Source organism: Anolis sagrei, chromosome 1, assembly GCF_037176765.1.
Source record: "Anolis sagrei isolate rAnoSag1 chromosome 1, rAnoSag1.mat, whole genome shotgun sequence".
NCBI lineage: Eukaryota > Metazoa > Chordata > Lepidosauria > Squamata > Dactyloidae > Anolis > Anolis sagrei.
This window is the reverse complement of record NC_090021.1, coordinates 333,656,708-333,677,087: the sequence shown is the minus strand read 5'-3', so window position 1 is coordinate 333,677,087 and position 20,380 is coordinate 333,656,708. Positions and strand designations below refer to the sequence as shown.

The 20,380-nt window shown below is 42.8% G+C and overlaps 1 protein-coding gene across 2 annotated transcripts in view; it reads left to right on the top strand.

Annotated features, from left to right (window-relative positions):
* Window positions 1-7,533, top strand: part of DAAM1 (dishevelled associated activator of morphogenesis 1) — a 287,972-nt gene extending 280,439 nt beyond the window's left edge. For both annotated transcript variants that reach the window (XM_067463067.1, XM_067463068.1), the window contains 2 exons: window positions 1,248-1,418; window positions 4,298-7,533. In XM_067463067.1, the coding sequence (XP_067319168.1) occupies window positions 1,248-1,418; window positions 4,298-4,507 (381 nt within the window). In that variant the 3' untranslated portion in view covers window positions 4,508-7,533. The remainder of the gene's footprint in view (window positions 1-1,247; window positions 1,419-4,297) is intronic.
* The last annotated feature ends 12,847 nt before the right edge of the window (window positions 7,534-20,380 follow it).

Below are 20,380 nucleotides of genomic sequence, written 5' to 3'. Positions count from 1 at the left end.
AGGATGATGGGGTCCATAAACTAAGGCCCGGGGGACAGATATGGCCCTCCAAGGTCATTTACCTGTCCCTTGCTCAGGGTCAATCTAAGTCTGAAACAACATGAAAACACACAACAACAACAACAACAACAACAACAACAACCCTATCTCATCAGCCAAAAGCAGGTCCACACTTCCCATTGAAATACTAACAAGTTTATATTTGTTAAAATTGTTCTTTATTTTAATTATTGTATTATTTTAAGTGTTTTTTGCACTACAAATAAGATACTAACAAAATGAAGTTCAACAGTGACAAATGCAAGATACTCCACTTTGGCAGGAAAAACGAAATGCAAAGATACAAAATGGGGGACAATGCCTGGCTCGAGAGCAGTACGTGTGAAAAAGATCTTGGAGTCCTCGTGGACAACAAGTTAAACATGAGCCAACAATGTGATGTGGCAGCAAAAAAAGCCAATGGGATTTTGGCCTGCATCAATAGGAGCGTAGTGTCTAGATCTAAGGAAGTCATGCTACCCCTCTATTCTGCTTTAGTTAGACCACTTTACCTGGAATATTGTGTCCAATTCTGGGCACCACAATTGAAGAGAGATATTGACAAGCTGGAATGAGTCCAGAGGAGGGCAACTAAAATGATCAAGGGTCCAGCATCTAAAAGGGGGCTATTTCTTCCTTAAAACAGATGCCGGACATTTAGTACAGCTGGTAAATCATCAACAACTATAAGATCTATCAGCTGAAAGATTGCAAGTTCAAAGCCCTGGGTCGGCGTGAGCGGCTGACCATCAGCCCTGCTCATTGTTTACCTAAGCAATTCGTAAACAGCTTTAGCTGAAATTAGAGAAATTAAGTACCGCTAAAAGCAGGCGAGGTGTTTTACAAGGCCACAAAGAAGATCAGAAAATGCTAGAATGAGGAAGTCCTGACTGGAGGCTCTTTGTCATAGAGGATGGAGCGACAGCACCCCCTGTGGACTCGAGTCCAACCGTCCATGGCATCGAAACAACACCTCCTTCTGTGCTGTCTGTCTGTGTATTGTCTATACAAACAGCATCGAATGTTTGCCATGTATGTGTACTTCTGATCTGCCCTGAGTCCCCTTCGGGGTGAGAAGGGCGGAATATAAATAAAATGTTGTTGTTGTTGTTGTTGTTATGCTTAACTAGATGGAGAAAGGTGGATTTGTGACTGTTGCATTTGGCTAGTAGGTTGTTGCAATCGCCTTGACAATTTCTTTCCTCCAGTTCATCAAATCTGTGAAGCATTTTGGAGAAGAGCCAGCCAAGACGCAGCCGGATGAGTTCTTTGGGATCTTTGACCAATTTCTCCAAGCTGTGAATGAAGCCAAGCAAGAGAACGAAAACATGAGGAAGAGGAAGGAGGAAGAGGAAAGGCGGGCACGAATGGAAGCACAGGTGAGAACCAAAGAGTTGGTAACCGGGGAGCAGCCAAAGCAGGGAAAGTGTGGATGTCAGGATTTATTAGTAAAGCTAAAGAGACTCCAACTTCCCACCATCCACTCCAACTCCCATCATACAAAAGTAGACCATACAGATCTACAAATGTGTTTTTGTGCATAATGGTTCAGAATATGACCTATGAGCAGGTGATACCTAGTTGAAATTGCAACTGAGCTGTGAACATGCTGGTTCGCCTTCAATGACAGCTCGGAAGGCGAATCAGCATGGGACCAGATTTGTCACAAATATACAATACGCCCAAATTTGAATACTGATGTGGTTGGTGGGGGAGGAGGATTGATTTTGTCATTTGGGAGTTGTAGTTGCTGGGATTTATAGTTCACTTACAATCAAAGAGCATTCTGAACTCCACCAACGATGGAATTGAACCAAGCTTGGCACACAGAACTCCCATGACCAACAGAAAATACTGGAAGGATTTCGTGGGCACTGACCTTGAGTTTGGGAGTTGTAGTTCACCTATATCCAGAGAGCACTGTGGACTCAAACGATGATGGATCTGGACCAAACTTGGCACGAGTACTCAATATGTCCAAATGGGAACACTGGCAGAGTGTGGGGAAAATAGACCTTGACATTTGGGAGCTGTAATTGCTGGGATTTATAGTTCGTCTACAGTCAAAGAGCATTCTGAACCGCACCAATGATAGAGTTGAGCCAAACTTCCCACACAGGGCCCTCATGACCAACAGAAAATACTGTTTTCTGATTGTCTTTGGAAACCTCCCTTTGTCACAGGTTGAGAAACGCTGGTTCATGATTGCTGTAATGATGATTGAGATAATGTACACGGTCTTTCTAAAAGGGGGACTCGGTTTAAAATTGCAATATCCCTGTAACCGCAAACCATGAAACTTTTACCACTGGAAAGAGTGGGAAATAGTGTTTCAAGTTATTACTGGTAGATGCCTCTCCCAACACACAAACAACCCCTAGCCTCAGTCATTGGCAAGATGATGACCCCACAATATTAAGTCTTATGAGATTATTATCCATTTGAGGAGTTATTTTTTAGATTTGTTTCTGGCTCAGCATTAAACTGTTAGTAACATTTTGTGCAATTGTAACATGTTGCCATTTTGCAATGGCAACATGTTACAATTTGAAATTGGACCCATCATTTGTATTGAAAATTGGGTCCATCATTTGAACACTGTTACCTATATAAATAAAAATGTAATGTTCGATTGTGGGATTTACAGAACTCAAAAACCACTGGACGAATTGGACCAAATTTGGACACAAGACACCTAACAACCCATTGTATGTCCTTCACTCAAAAAAATTGATTTTGTCATTTGGGAGTTGTAGTTGCTGGGATGTATAGTTCACCTACAATCAAAGAGCATTCTGAACCCCACCAACGATGGAATTGAACCAAACTTGGCTCACAGGACTCCCATGACCAACAGAAAATACTGGAAGGGTTTGATGGGCAGTGTCCTTTGGTTTTGGAGTTGTAGTTCACCTACATCCAGAGATCACTGTGGACTCAAACAATGATGGATCTGGACCAAACTCTACTCAATGTGCCCAAATGTGAACACTGGTGGAGTTTGGGGAAAATAGACTTTGACATTTGGGAGTTGTAGTCGCTGGGATTTATAGTTCACCTTCTGAACCCCACCAACGATTGAATTGGGCCAACCCTCCCTCACAGAACCCCCATGTGGCAGGGGACGGCTAGTTGTTAATAATAGTAGTATTCTGACCTGAATGAACAGGTCTTGGCCTGCTGCCGGAAGGACAGCATTCCAAACGAGTAACATGTTTTAGTCCTCCTCCTCTCCGTATGCCAAAGTGCATAAATGCATCTTTAGAAGTGTCTTAAAGGAGAGGAAGGTGGGGACCATTTTTTACTTCTTTAGGGTTGGAGTTCCAGAGATAGGGAGAAAGCCCCTCTCTCACTCCCACCATCTGAGCTTGTGATGGGGGGTGGGACTGAGAGGAGGGCCTCCTCCGCAGACTTCAGTGCTTGGGGTGGTCTGTATAGTGAGATAATAATGGTATAGGTTGTCCCCTAACATTAAGTCCAGTCATGTCTGACTCTGGGATGTGGTGTTCATCTCCATTTCTAAGCCAAAGAGCCGGCATTGTCCATAGATACCTCCAAGGTCAAGTGGCCGGCATGACTGCATGGAGCGCTTTAACCCACTGCGCCACTGGGGGCTCCACATATAGTGAGATGTGATTAGACAAATAGCCTGGACCTGAACCATTTAGGGCTTTGTAAGTAACAACCAGCACTTTGTATTTAGCCCGGAAGCTGACCGGGCTAAATACAGCTTCCGGAGCTGCTGTAGCATGGGAGTTAAACTCTCACAATACAGTTCTCCAGTTAGTAATCTGTAGTTTTTAAACAGAGGCTGGATGGCCATCTGTCAGGGGTGATTTGAATGCAATATTCCTGCTTCTTGGCAGAATGGGGTTGGACTGGATGGCCCATGAGGTCTCTTCCAACTCTTTGATTCTATGATTCTAGGACCTCTTTGTTCCAAACCCACCATGTACAAGTCAATGAAGTCCAAAATACCCAGAGACCCTAAGTTTGCTCATGCCTTCACTAATATATTGGAACACACAGTTTGGAAAGCTATGTGGTATAGTTTCTACTGGTATCATCATAAGAGAATGACAGATCTTGGGAAAGTTCCTTTTTGGGACTATAGGACCCAGCACTCATGCACCCACCAGTTGCTTCCCTGACAGTCCTTGTTGTAATTGGTGAAGTTCAGAAGGCCTTCCTGGCATTAAAAATCTCCTTGTTGACCCTCTGTTGTCTCTTTTTTCCGAATCCCGTCCCCAAAATCCAGCTCAAGGAGCAGCGAGAGAGGGAGCGCAAAGCCAGGAAGGCGAAAGAAAACAGCGAAGAAGGCGGGGAGTTTGACGACCTTGTCTCGGCCCTGCGATCCGGCGAAGTCTTCGATAAAGACCTTTCCAAACTGAAACGCAACCGCAAACGCATCACCAACCCGCTGACGGACGGCAGCCGCGAGCGGCCTGTCACGAAACTCAACTTCTGAGCTACCTTTTAATTCCCTAAGTGTGTTTTAAGAAAAAGAAAACTTGACTATTATCCTGCTGGAAGAAGCCCAGGGTTTTTGGCCTTCTGCCTTGTCAAAACAGTGGCACTCTCCCTCTCCCATTGTGTCTTAAGGCGCGTGCGTGTGTGCCGACAGGCTGTATTATAACAAATTTAGTCGAGTGGGTGCGGAGGCGGTGGGAAGTGTGCAGTCTGCCTGCATGCCTGCTCCCTTTTCTATCACTTTTAGTGACTTTCCAAAAGAGAAGAAAACAATAAGAACCTTCTTGGTTGTCAAAGCACAAATGTTGGCAAGCGAGACAGGTGGCAAAAAAAGAGAGAGGAGAGAGCTAGAACCCTGTCCAGCAGAATTCAGATGCTGAACACAACTCCTTACCTGTGCTTGTTGTGAGGTTCTTTTATATATCTATATATATTTAAAAAATACTGTTGGAAAAGCAAAATTGAGAGCGGGCGGGTGGGAAACACAAGGTGTGTCCGTTACGCTACATTACAGAAGGGCATCTTGAGATGGATGAGGGTTGAGATACCAGCTCTGTTGGGAACAATGGGTGTCAGAAAAGTCCTGAACTGTGTCGCTGACTTTTGTTTTTGGTCATTTGTTTTGTTTTTTTCCTGTTACTTTTCAAAACTTGAATATCCCTCGTGATTGGTGTGTGGTGGCCTCCCTTTGTATCTCTCTGTTTTTTAAACAAATTCTCCCAGTTTGGAGATCCCTCCTCCATTTGTCGCAGCACCTTCAAACGCCTGGAGGAGTTTTGTAATTGATGCCAGAAGGCATACATAAGAGTATGTACATTTTCTTAGCCGAGGGCCAAGGGGGCATTGGGGTTGGGGTGGGTGCCTTTATGTGTACCTCTCTCTCTTTCCGTGGAACAGAAAAGTTTTGTGTTTGTCCTGTTTTTATTTCCCATTCCTCGTCCAATGGAACACAACTGTATTCTCTGTAAATATAGGTCAGAATCAGATTGGGCCAGTTTCGTATTCCAACAGTTGTTGGATGTGGAAATTGGGGGAAAGAGATATGCTGGCAAAAATCAGAGGCCTTCAGAAGCAAAATTTGGGAGACCTCCAGGGGCAAAATCCCGTGACCTTCAGGATGTCCATGCCACAAAAGTTGGGTTTTCCATTCTTCTCTCCATCAGACTTTATGTGTCTCAGGCCTTCCTCTGTTTACAAACCAACAGGGTTGCTTCTGCTCTCCAAATGGTAAATCTGGACGTTAAGGGGGCAGATTTTGTCCATGTCCACGAACCTCGGCAATCCAGAAATTGCAGTTGATGGACCATGGGGTTATTTGGGTTGAATGCTTTTACTTCTTCCATCTTAAACCCATGCAAAATCCATCCTCAAAACTAGAGCCTCAAAACCATGATGTTGTTGGAGGTGGGGTTCTATAAAGTGTTTTACAAGGGACCTGGAGTCCAGGAGGAAGGATTTGGAGACCTAATTTATAGTGCAAAGTAGCAAAGCCAAGGAGGGGAAAATGTATTGTTGAAGGCTTTCATGGCCAGAATCACTGGGTTGTCGGGTATTTTCCAGGCTGTATGGCCATGTTCCCGAAGCATTCTCTCCTGACATTTCATCTGCATCTATGGTAGGCATCCTCAGAGGTTGAGGGGTCTGTTGGAAACTAAATAAGTGAGGTTTAGATATCTGTGGAATGTCCAGGGTAGGAGAAAGAACTCTTGTCTGTTTGAGGCAAGTTGGAATGTTGCAATTGGCCATTTAATAATTATTATTATTATTATTATTATTATTAACTTTATTTGTACCCCGCTAGCATCTCCCGAAGGACTCGATGCGGCTTACACGGGCCGAAGCCACAAAACACAATACAATAGAAAACATAACACAGCAATAAACAAAACAAATCAAACAATTAAGCAAAATAACCACAATGACAATACATCAAGACACTATTAAAACTGGTTCGGCCAGCGCAATGGGGTACAGGGTTAAAAGTGCTGAGATGGCAGGAGGAATGTAGGATTAAAAGTGCGGTGTGCAGCAACATTAGTTGTGCTAAAGTGCATCTAGGACTTGGGATGGGGATTCCTAATCTGCGAAGGCACATCGGAACAACCAAGTTTTTAGATTCCTTCTGAAAACTGCCAGAGTAGGGGCCTGACGAAGCATTTAAATTAGCATTTAATGGCCTAGGAGTTTCAAGACCTGGCTTCTTACTGCCTGGGGAATCCTTTGTTGGGAGGTGATTAACTGGCCTTAATTGTTTCTTGTCTGGAATTCCCTTTTTTCAGTGTTGTTCTTTCTTTACTGCCCTGATTTTAGAGTTTTTTCAATACAGGTAGCCAGATTTTGTTCATTTACATGGTTTCGTTCTTTCTGTTGAAATTGTCCACATGCCTCTTGTGGATTTCACATGCTTATGGACCACACAGAGAAGCCATTGAAACCCTAGTTTCCAACAGACTTCACAACCTCTGAGGATGCTTGCAATAGATGCAGGCAAAACATCAGGAGAGAATGCTTCTGGAACATGATCATACCGCCCAGAAAACTCACAGCAACCCAGAGGGGGAAATGGTTCTTGAAAAATTTGTTTCGCTGTTCTCATTTGTCTTGCGGATTTGTAAGCAGATCTACCTGTCGAGATGTTGATCCGAAACCTACTAAGCCCAGATTTGCTCAGGGAGTCATTAATAATTTAAAGAAGTAAAAAAAAAAATAGTAATGCAGAAAAAAAATTGGAAAAAAAAGTTTTTAAAAAATTGCCAATTTTATAGCCTGGCTTAATATTCTTAAATTATAGAGAATATAGATGACTGTTACTTTTGTTTTGTTTTCGCTTTGCTTTTATTTATTTGTGGTTTTACTCTTTTAAGTGACTTTTATCCCATCGTCATTCTGTTGTAATCTGAAGAGAAAAAAAAGAATGAGGTTTATTATTTTTTTCTCCCTTTTCTTGTGGAGATTTTGAGTTCTGTCCCTCTTGCACTAGATAGTTGATGTTGTTTGCAAAAATGTGGGGTTTGTTTTGGTTTTTGGGGGGGGTGGGTGGGGAAGGGGTTTGGGAGGGCCTTGTAAAGGATATGAACGGGTGGGGAATTGGAATGGAACGGCATTTCCTTTTTTCCTCCGCGTGTACTGTACAGCAAATGTGTGGTTTATATAAAAACAAGTTTGTACAAAAGGCAGGGATTTCCCCTTATCCCAACGCAATCTAAAAGCTGTGAAAAATCACACTACAGAGAGCGATGCGAGTGTGCGTATGTGTGTGTAGAGCTGTGTGTGCGCGCTTTATTCTCTTCCCACGGTTTTGTGTGTCTCGAGTACACTTTCTCCGTCGCACCGCATTAGGCAGGTGGCTCGTCAAGTAGCTGGTAAGTGTAAACACTCAGTTACAACACTTTGCCTCAATAGAAAACAAACGAGTTGATCGTAACTGTTACTTAAACTAAAGTGCCTCTCATATATATATACATATATGATAGTTGGAGGAAATTGGGTCGGGAACAAGTCAGAGTTCAGGCTGTTCAATTTGAGCTGAGATTAGAACAAGCTGGCAACCCTGCAATATTTTGGATTTGAAAAGAGCAGGAACAGTATTCAGCCCAGAGGTTGGCAGAGCAAAGTTTTCCTCGTTCCTAGAATCCCCTTGGGCCAATTCTGTCTAAATGTTAAGACAAACCTAGTATCAAAGAGGTAAAAATTTTTAAAAAATTAAAAAATGCTTTCCCTTGTTTCGTTTCAACCTGGCTAAGGGACTTGACAGATCCAAAGATTCAAAAACTCAGCATATTTCTGTGCCCATTTATTATCTGCTGGAGATGCCTTGTATTTGTGGAGATCCATTGTTTGAGCTATCCAAATATTGCTCCTAGAAGTACACTAAATTCTAGGGCAGTGGTTCTCAACCTGGGGTCCCCAGATGTTTTTGGCCTTCAACTCCCAGAAATCCTTACAGCTGGTAAACTGGCTGGGATTTCTGGGAGTTGTAGGCCAAAAACATCTGGGGACCCACAGGTTGAGAACCACTGTTCTAAGGGGTCAGTTTTCCACCATCTATATAAATGAAAATGTAATGTTCGTTTGTGGGATTAACAGAACTCAAAAACCACTGGGGGAATTGACACCAAATTTGGACACAAGACACCTAACAACCCAATGTATGTCCTTCACTCAAAAAAAAAATGATTTTGTCATTTGGGAGTTGTACTTGCTGGGATTTATAGTTCACCTAGAATCAAAGAGCATTCTAAACCCCACCAACAATGGAATTGAACCAAACTTGGAACACAGTTCTTCCATGACCAACAGAAAATATTGGAAGGGTTTGGTGGGCAGTGTCCTTTGGTTTTGGAGTTGTAGTTCACTTACATCCAGAGATCACTGTGGACTCAAACAATGATGGATCTGGACCAAACTCTACACAAATACTCAACATGCCCAAATGTGAAAAATGGTGGAGTTTGGGACATTTGGGAGTTGTAGTTGCTGGGATTTATAGTTCACCTACAATCACAGAGCATTCCGAACCCCACCAATGATAGAATTGGGCCAAACCTCCCACACAGAACCCCCATGTGGGCCACAGCAACGCATGGCAGGGGACGGCTAGTCTATATAAATAAAAATGTAATGTTCGTTTGTGGGATTAACATAACTCAAAAACCACTGGGCGAATTGACACCAAATTTGGACACAAAACACCTGTCAGGCCAATGAGCGACCATCAGTATTAAAAAACTGAAAAACACAACAGAAGAGACTTAAAAAGCCAAAAAAACCCAAAAATGCATTATAACGCATGCACAAAACCTCATATATATATGCAAACACACATATACACAAATATATACACACACATATACACAGACAAAACACATATACATAGACTGGGCCACAGCAACGCATGGCAGGGGACGGCTAGTCTATATAAATAAAAAATGTAATGTTAGTTTGTGGGATTAACATAACTCAAAAACCACTGGGCGAATTGACACCAAATTTGGACACAAGACACCTTTCAGGCCAATGAGTGACCATCACTCATCAAAAAACTGAAAAACACAATGGAAGAGACTTTAAAAGCCAAAAAAAAATACAATACATTCACAAAACAACTTACTTATACATATACACAAATATATATATATATATATATATATATATACACACACACATATATACACAAATACACATACAAAACATATACAGAGACTGGGCCACAGCAACGCGTGGCAGGGGATGTCTAGTTTTAAATAAAATGTTGGCCACAGAAAGAAAGTAAGAGGACTGCCATCTGATAGAAAGCAACACTATCCTAAGCAATCACTGTTGGAAGTGTTGCTAATTTTGGCTGGACTGAGCCAAGGATGATGAGATAGGGTTGTAATTCTCCATATTTCTCTCTGTGCTGGGTGGGAATCACGAGTTTCACAACATCTGAGAATGATAAGGATTTCCAGTCCTTACCTTAGCCTTATATCAATAAATACATTGCAAAGCAAGCAGTTTTGACCACCCCCATTGGAAACAAAGCAGGATCATTTAGGGATGCAGCCATATGAAGGACCATCCAAGGGTTCTCATGACCCTCTCAAATTGACACAACACTGATTGAATCATGAGGTTGTATGGATCAGATTTTGAAGGTCCTTCTGCAATGCTCTTGGTTGACCAGCATAAGACCATTCGTAAGTTGGAATCATAGGAGTCTCACAACATCTGGGAATGATAGGATTTCCAGTCCGTAGCATGACCCTATGTCAATAAATACGTTGCAAAGCTAGCAGTTTTAACCACCCCGATTGGAAACAAGGCAGGATCATTTAGTGATACAGCCATATGAAGGACTATCCAAGGGTCTTCATTAATTTCTCCAGTTGACGTAAATAACACTGATTGAATCATGAGGTTGTGTGGATCAGATTTTGAAGGTCCATTTGCAATGGTCATGGTTGACCTACTTATACTATCCACAAGTTAACACAGAGTTTTCTCTAGATTCAGGGGATGCGAGTTCATTTATATCACAGTAAACTATTCAAGGATCTCAGCTCAAAACTTCATTTGGTGTCAACTTGGGCTTTAGGGCTTCATCACACTAGAGAATGAATCTACTTTAAATCCGGGTCAACTTGGGCTTTAGGGCTTCCTCACACTAGAGAATGACTCTACTTTAAATCCGGTTGCTGCCTCCTGCAGAATTTTGGAGTTTGTAGTTTAGGGAGGAGCTTTTAACAGCCTCACTAAACTACAAACCCCAGAATTCTGCAGGAGGCAGAAACCGGATTTTGAGTGGATTTTTCTCTAGTGTGATGAAGTGCCGAATAATAATTCTGTTCTGCAAAACCTGAAGAAACATCAAAAGGTGAGTTTGGGTTTGCTCTGCAAAATGGATCACCGAATTTCGCTGGAATCCAATGCCGTAACAGATTGCAAATGGGTGGAAGCAAGGCATTGGTGAAAACCGTTCCTCGTGCTTCTGGGCCATACAGGTGTCACAACAAGCCTTGCCATTTCTTTTGCGTTTTGTCTTTTCCGAACTGAGACATCTGTGTGCAAATACGTTTTACTCCATGTGCCATTTGTTGCAAATCACATTACGACCGGTGCTGGTGGAAGTAGCCACTCTTCTGATTTTTGTGTGTGTGTGTTTCTTTGTTTCCTCTCTGTCTCTCTCCTGGATGTGTAATTTTTACAAAAAAAAAGTTTTGTTTTTTAAAGTTCATGCCAAAAATGAAAAAGGATAAAAAAAAGACAAAAAAAGGTGATAGTTTGTAAACTGAAGTATACTAATGTAGCGTAGTGGTAGCAAACTGTGTAGTGGTGCCCAGGTGCAAGGAATGTTTTTCTAGGTAGCAGGAAATGCTCTGTATGTTATGAGACTGTACATTTTTTTAAAAAAAGTCAGTAATATGCAATAAAGAGTGTACATAACAACATTCAGATTAACATGTGTGGGATTAAATTTCATTTTGAAGAAATGGGTTGGTATGGTATGCAACATTATATAATATAGTAAAAGAGACAGATGTGGATTCTGTTTCCAAAAGGTACCAAATTTGGAAAAATATGAGTTTTAGGTAGAAGCACATTGTTGGCTAGGAGTACACTATCACATGGCTCACAGTTTGGAAAACTACATTTAATAGCAAAGAATGCACTTCATCAGCAGCACTTTTTTTCCAATCCCTGTAAAATTCATTCAGATAGATTTGGTACCTTTTAAAAATAATTAAACTTTATTTATACCCCGCCATCATCTCTTGGAGGGACTCAGGGCGGCTAACAAAGCACTCAAAGGTGCAAACATGAAAAATACAAAAAATGCAGAAACAATAACATAAAATAATAACAACCAACATAAATATCTCACTTCACAAAACTCCCTGGTAAAATCAATAAAATACAGCAATAACTGCAGGTATGAACAACTGTAATCAATCTCAGTCATGTAAAGTGCTTGGTGAAATCTATAGGTCTTCATATATCCATTAAAGGAACCTAAATATGGTCAAAGGCTTGTTATAAAACCACGTCTTCAGTTGTGTACCCAGAAGACTAGGAGACTTGGAAGGCGCTGAACAGACTGCGCTCTGGCACCACATGATGTAGAGCCAAGCTTAAGAAATGGGGCCACAAAGTGGAATCCACACATGCGAGTGTGGAGAAGAGCAAACCACTGACCACCTTCTACAATGCAACCTGAGCCCTGCCACATGCACAATGGAGGACCTCCTTATAGCAACACCAGAGGCACTCCAAGTGGCCAGCACATCGCAACTGTACCCTTGGTTCATTCCTGATATGACAAATAAATAGTTGGTAAATTCAACCTTTTAGAAACAAACTTCACAAAGGAACAGGTCCATGGGCAAATCAAGGCTAATCTGCTAGAAGCCAAGATGACTACAGAGGTAGTCATACTTTGGACATACAGTCATCTCTCCACATTTGAGATTCCAATTTTTGTTTATTTCATCTATTTGATAAAAAAATAGTTTCTCTAGAGACCTAGTAAAAAAAACAAACAAATGACTGTGATTTTATGGTCAGCTTCTTCTCATCATGTTGGAGGACTTAGAGGTTTCTAGAAGGGAACATCTGTCTAGGTACTTTAGCGTGGTTCTGTGGCCAACTTCTAGTACAGTGGTTCTCAACCTGGGGTCCCCAGATGTTTTTGACCTTCAAGTCCCAGAAATCCTAACAGCTGGTAAACTGGCTGGGATTTCTGGAAGTTGTAGGCCAAAAACATCTGGGGACCCCAGGTTGTTCTAGTAGAAGTTGGCCATAGTCATTCTGGAAGACTAGAAATTCCAAGATTAAGTGTTCTCTCTCAAGTAGAAAGTAATTTTTTCATGATGTTCTAGTTCCATGGGAGTCCTCCATGGCCCTAATTCCAGAAAATACAGAGGGCTGACTAAGAAGATCCATTTGAAATGATGATGGTGCTTGGTAAAGTTGGAAAAGATGTCTTACAAATTAGAGTCAATCAAGCAACCATGGCCCTGAGTTTGTAAGACTTTAGTAGAGTGGTTCGTGAATGGGGGGCTCTTGGAGGTCTCACATTTCGTAGGTCTGCCAAAAGTTGATATTGGCAAATAACAATAAACAAATGAACCCATGATTTGTCAGCTTCCTTGGATTCCTTGTATGAAGGATGCCTACCGTGGGTGGCAAGCTGATGCAGTGCAACTGCATGTCTTAATTCCACATGCAAACTTTGGACATGACCTTCAAGGTGGTATCTACATGACCTTCAAGATGGAAGGCTGTAAGGCACCCTGAGACCCCCTCTGGGGGTTGAGAAGGGTGGAGTACAAATGTTTGAAATAAATAATAAATAAATACACTAAGGAATCGTGCCATGCTGGACCCTGGCCATTGCCTTCTAGTTTTATGTACAGACTGGTGTGATTCAGTTCCAGTTCCTATGGCTGGCATGGCAGAGGAGGGTCATAGAATCATAGAGTTGGAAGAGACCTTGTGGGCCATCCAGTCCAACCCCATTCTGCCAAGAAGAAGGAAAATCGCAATCAAAGCACCCCTAACAGATGGCCATCCAGCCTCTGCTTAAAAGCCTCCAAAGAAGGAGTCTCCACCACACTCCGGGGCAGAGAGTTCCACCTCTGAACAGCTCTCACAGTCAGAAAGTTCTTCCTAATGTTCAGATGGAATCTCCCTGAGATGCATTTTTGGACACCAAAACTCAAACAAGGATTTGGACAAACAAGATGTCCAGAGAAGGCTGACCAAAATGGTCTAAAGGTCTGGAAGTCAAGCCCTATGAAGAAGCAGGGGATGTTTAGCTTGGAGAAAGATGTCTGAGAGGCGACAGGAGAGCTATGTTTCAATACAGGACGTCACATTGAGGAGAGGACTGCTTTCTGCTGCTCTGGAGACTAGGAGATGGAGCAATGGATCCAAACTGCAGGAAATAAGATTCCACCTAATCATTAGGTAGAACTTCTTGCTCATGGGTTGTTGTAGGTTTTTCAGTACTCTGCAGTGCCTTTCACATTCCTTGATTCTTGTTTGGGCGCTGTGTTTGGTGGTCCCTGCTAAAAACTATTTGGTGGTCCCTGCTGAAAAGTTTAGCCAATGGAGACTCCACCTCAGACATCAGAAGAGCTGCAAGACTGAGAACAAACCACGAGAGTAAAGGCAAAGATCCATCCAGAGGAAAAGTGCTCCTGCCATACATCAAGGGAACCACTGACCACATTGGGAAGCTGACGAGGAAACACAACATACAAACTATCTACAGACCCACTAAGAAAATCCAATAAATGCTACGTTCAGCAAAGGACCAGAAGGATCCTCTCACTTCTGCAGGAGTCTACCCTATACCATGCAGCTGTGGACAAGTCTACATAGATAGGGACCACCAAACATAGCACCCAAACACGAATCAAGGAACACTGCAGACTAACCAGAGAAGTCAGACATAGCAGAGCACCTGAGGAACCAGCCTGGACACAGTATATTATTTGAGAAGACAGTAATGCTGGACCACTCTCACAACCACATTGTCAGACTACACAGAGAAGAACTCTTGAAATCCACAAGCAAGCATGGTGACAATTTCAACAGAAAGGAGGAAACCATGAAAATGAACAAAATCTGGCTACCAGTATTTTAAAACTCTAAAATTATAACAGTAAAACAACACTCAAACACAGGGAAACTCCAGACAAGAAACAATCAGGGACAGCTAATCTCCTCTCAACAAAAGATTCCTCCAAGCACTAGCAAGCCACAGCAAAAAACTGACAGGCCATCAAATGCTAATCAAGGTGGCCAGTTGAAACATTCACACCTAGCTCCAACAGACAAGAGTCCTTTGTCCCATCCTGGTCATTCCACAGATATATAAATGCAATTTTCCTAGTTCCAACAGACCTCACAACCTCCGAGGATGCTTGCCATAGATGTAGGTGAAACGTCAGGAAAGAATGCTTCTAGAACATGGCCATATAGACCCAAAAACCTACAACAACTCAGTGATTCCAGCCATGAAAGCCTTCGACAATACTTCTTGTTAACGTTTGGCAGTGGAATAGGCTGTCTGTTGAGTGGCGGAGTCTCTTCCAGAAGTTTCAAAACATGCTGGATGGACATCTGTCAGGAGTGTTTTGATTACATGTTCCTGCCTAGCAGAATGGCCCTTGGGTTCTCTTCCAGCTCTAGGCTTCTAGGATTCAGGCCAGCTTCACTATCGCCTGCAGTTGTAGTAATAAATTCATCACAGACTGATGCCAAATTCCACTCCCTGGAATGGTTTCCAGAGGATTTACGTGTATATATATTTGGAAGGATATAACTAAGGCAAAGGTGGAGATAAACAATGAGAGGATTCCCTCCGCAACTTCCTTTTCTTTCCCAAGGGAATCCTCTGTGTTGGCAGTAAGGCTTGGGAAGATATTTTGTGTGCCTTAAAAAAGGATACAGAACTAATTCAAGCAAGATTCAAGTCTTGTCTCAGAAAAAGCAACAGTGCCATCTATGGGAAGAGCTGGCTTCCTCTTGCCCATTGTGTACTTTCTTTCTGAATGAAGTTGTTACCATACAACCACAATAATTTCATTTTATTAATTTCAGCCCAGTTTTCTAGTTTATCGTTACTATTTCTTATTGTTACTATTGGGTTAAATCATACTTCCCATTTTGTGTTCTTTTCATCTCCCTCTTAGCAAAACTGTGGCAGGATTTTGGTGCATGTGTGAGAGAGAATTATTGCAAGAACCTCCTTTTCCTGGGAGTTACTTCCTTGCAGCAAAGTCCCAAGGACATTCACTTTCGGCCAAATTGGCATTTGATGGGTTGCAGTCTTGGCTGATCATCAGTCTTGGCTGTGCTACTCTGCTGCTGAGTATGCATGCCCAGTGTGGAACACATCTCACCACACTAAAACAGTGGATGTGGCTCTTAATGAGACATGCCGCATTATCACGAGGTGTCTGCGCCCTACACCACTGGAGAAATTACACTGTTTAGCCGGTATCGCACCACCTGACATCCGCCGGGAAGTGGCAGCCAATAGTGAAAGGACCAAGGCAGAGACATCTCCAGCTCATCCCTTGTTTGGGTATCAGCCAGCACGTCAACGACTTAAATCCAGACATAGTTTTCTAAGATCTACAGAGACATTCACTGGAACACCTCAGCAAGCGAGAGTCCAAAAGTGGCAGGCTCAAACCCAGAACCTCAACCAATGGCTGATACCAAATGAGAAACTCCCCCCTGGACACACAGAGGACTGGGCAACTTGGAAGGCACTGAACAGACTGCGCTCTGGCACCATGAGATGCAGAGCCAACCTTCAGAAATGGGGCTACAAAGTGGAATCCTCGACATGAGAGTGTGGAGAGGAGCAAACCACTGACCACCTGCTGCAATGTAACCTGAGCCCTGCCACATGCACAATGGAGGACCTTCTTGCAGCAACACCAGAGGCACTCCAAGTGGCCAGATACTGGTCAAAGGACATTTAATCAACTACCAAACTCACAAATTTTGTATTTTGTCTGTTTGTTTGCTTTGTTCTGTTAGAAATGTAATATAACTGACTGGCTGCCTTGACACGAGAAATAAATAAAATCAGAATTTAAACTTGTGCGCCAGTTTGACTTCCCAAGGTATGGGTACATCCCGTATAGACTACTGTAACGCTCTCTACGTGGGATTGCCTTTGAAGACTGTCAGGAAGCTTCAAATGGTCCAACACTCGGCAGCCAGGATGCTAACAGGAGCGGCACTCAGGGAGCATACAACTCCTCTGCTGCGACAGCTCCACTGGCTGCCAGTTTGCTACCGGGCACAATTCAAAGTGCTGGCTTTAGCCTATAAAGCCCTAAACGGTTCTGGCCCAACTTACCTGTCCGAACGCATCTCCTCTTATGAACCAGCTAGGACATTAAGATCACCTGGGGAGGCCCTGCTCTCGGTCCCGCCAGCATCACAGGCACGCCTGGCAGGGACGAGAGACAGAGCCTTCTCAGTGGTGGCCCCTCAGCTGTGGAATGCCCTTCCTACAGATATCAGATTGGCCCCCTCCTTATTGGCATTTCGGAGGAAAGTGAAGACCTGGTTGTTCGAACAGGCATTCAATTAGGCAGTGTAATTGATTATAGGAACACGGAATAACGGATGATGAGATTGGATTCTGATTCTATTGATGAGACGTGAATGATTTGTCATATTGATGTTTAATTGTTGTTATGCTATTGTTTTTAAATGCTCCAATGGTTTTGTAATTTGTGTATTGAAATTGCTGTTGTTAACCACTTTGAGTCGCCTGAGGGCTAAGAAAAGCGGTATATAAATGAAGTAAATAAATAAATAAATTTCACACGTACTGCTCTCGAGCCACGCATCCCCCATTCTGTATCTTTGCATTTCATTTTTTTCTGCTTAAGTGGAGTATCTTGCATTTGTCACTGTTGAACTTCATTGTGTTAGTTTTGGCCTATCTCTCTAAACTATTAAGATTGTTACTGGCTGTTAGGAATTCTGGGAGTTGAAGTCCAAAACGCCTGGAGGGAGGGCCAAAGTTGGCCCATGCCTGGTCTAGACTTCCCCTTTACTAAGAAAATTAGACAATCGACAAAAACATCACACTCTTTGCTGACTCCTTTGAATTGTTAATTGTGATGTGCTTGGCACATTTTAAGGTTTCAAATCTTTTAAGAAAAGGAGATATTTCTATCACTTGCAGGGAGGAAAAACAGGAAAGCCTTGTTTATTTTTTAACAAAACAAAATAACATTATACTTGCCAAAAATACAAACGCATACACTTTTCCTCTTTGGGGGTTACATTTCTTACAATTTTGTACAGCTTTGCTCAGAAACCCCAACTTGATCCAACCCATTGCCAACTGCCCAACAGACAGCACACATATTTGGCATTGAGAAGACGGCCTGAATTTGATTGGTTTACTCCTAAACAGAACAGACCCCATCCCTCTAAAACCAACTGTGGAATGGTGAGTCAATCTACAACATGAAGGGTGCATCTACACTGTGGAATTAATGCAGCTTGACACCACTCTATCTGCCATGGCTCAACGCTATAGAATTGTGGGAGATGTAGTTTTACAAGATCTTTAGCCTTCTCTGCCAAAGAGTTGCGGTGCCTTACCAAAATACAACTCCCATGTTTACTTAGTGTGCAGGTACAGCTGTACCAGGAGCTCCAATTTTGTTTGCTTTGCATTGAATGTTTGTTAAAGTCCTGAGTTTCAGGGGCTCTGCAGATAGGTGGCTTCTTTTGGCTGCAATCATAGGGCAAGCCACCTGTCAATTATAGTTAGGTTCCCTGGTCCCGTCCCCTTTTTGGTTTTTGGAGGGAATAGGAGCCATTTTGGGTCCAGTTCACACAGAGAAGTCTTTCATGCGGGACATAAAACCAAGAGCTCCTGTAGAAAGCTTCATCTTCTACAGCTTGGCCAGGGTTATACAGCCCCATAGCTTGGCTGGGGAAATATACAGCCCTACAGCTTGGCCGGGGAGAAAGGTCCCATGGCTTGGCCGGGAGATATACAGCTCCTTTTCTGAGGGAATCTGGTCCCACAGCACTTCAGCCAGCCATCACGGAAACCTGAACTCCTTTTCCCCTGGAAGTCTACAAAGCTCTGCTTGGTAAGGGTCACTCACAAAAGCCAGAAGCAGTTGGTACCGGGTGCAGGGGCTCCACGCCAACAGAGGTAAAGACAGACTGCCCAGATTAGAAGTTAAGGATTTCCCCATTAGTTACAGTTATGAAGATAGTGCCTGTTCCCTGTGGACAAGATTGAGAGAGGGCCAATAGACTGTTAAAAAAGCCTTAAAGTACTTGTTTGTTTTCATCAATAAAGAACATTGTTGAACCTTTAAGCAATCTAAAGACTCTGTTTCAAGGAAATCCAAAGGCCTTTAATCTGAGGCAGCCCCGGCGTCCTGTTGGGCACACAGAATTTATGTCCTGCCTATAGTCTTATGCACAGGCCCAGCGTGCGACAGCACACTTAGCATTGAGCCACGCCACTTAAAGTGGTGTCAAACAGCATTAATTTGACAGTCATAGTCTCCTTGATTCAACAGATATACTTCAGTTGGGCTAACCATCAAGTCCAACACTGCTTATATACAAAACACAAATAATGAATAATAAATTTGTCACAGTGTGCAATACAGCTTCTTGTTCTTTGACTAGGCATCAGAGACCATTTTAAGTCCAATTTTCTTCTCTTCCTTCTTCATTTGGCGCTGACGTTTCATGACGGACAGTCAACGATGTGCAAGTTCTGAGCCATGTGGCACCAAGCTCGAGAATGTGCAATGCAAAGGCAATTCACCTGAGCACCAAAATTGGGATCGTTCATTCAGCTGCACATCTCCAAACAATGCTATACAGATGATAAATAATAATATCCACACACAGATAAATTTTCAGCATCACGTTGAAGCCCAACCATACCTAATGCATTGAGAAGAAAGCCAGCTTGGGATAGGAGGACCTCAATTTCGCCAGAGAGCCAAGGCTGGACAATCTGGTTCTCACAAAAACGTTACATGGGAAACATTGCTTCATCTGGTGCATCGTGTTCAATTCTGGGTGCCTCATTGGAAGAAGAATACAGACAAGTTGGAGCATGTTCAGAAAAAGGATGGTTGAAACTATGGGAAACAAAACAGTTACGAAAAGTATTGTCGAAGGCTTTCATGGCCGGAATCACTGGGTTGTTGTTGTTTTTTTCAGGCTATATGGCCATGGTCTAGAGGCATTCTCTCCTGACGTTTCGCCTGCATCTATGGCAAGCATCCCCAGAGGTAGTGAGGTCTCACTACCTCTGAGGATGCTTGCCATAGATGCAGGCTAAACGTCAGGAGAGAATGCCTCTAGACCATGGCCATATAGCCTGAAAAAACCTACAACGACCCAGTTACGAAAAGGTTGGAGGAACTAAGCATGTTGAGCTTGGAGAAGAAGAGAAATGCACTAACAGTATGAGAGTCCATTCCGATGGAAGAAACAGAATTAAACTGAATTTTGTATTGAAGTGACACTTGGTGTTCAAGAAAATACTGGGAATGGACTGGAATAAAGGATCAGAGAACTCAGGTAGAGTCTTTTAAAAATACTTCTTTATATAGTGGGTGGATTGGTGAAACAAGAACATCGAAGGGGAAAATGTCATGCTGCCCCAGCTCAATGCTATGGAATCATGGCTATTGTATGTATTGACGAAGGCGTTCGTGGCCGGAATCACTGGGTTGCTGTGAGTTTTCTGGGCTGTATGGCCATGTTCCAGAAGCATTCTCACCTGATGTTTCACCCACATCTATGGCAGGCATCCTCAGAGGTCGCCAACAGACCTCACAACCTCTGAGGATGCCTGCCA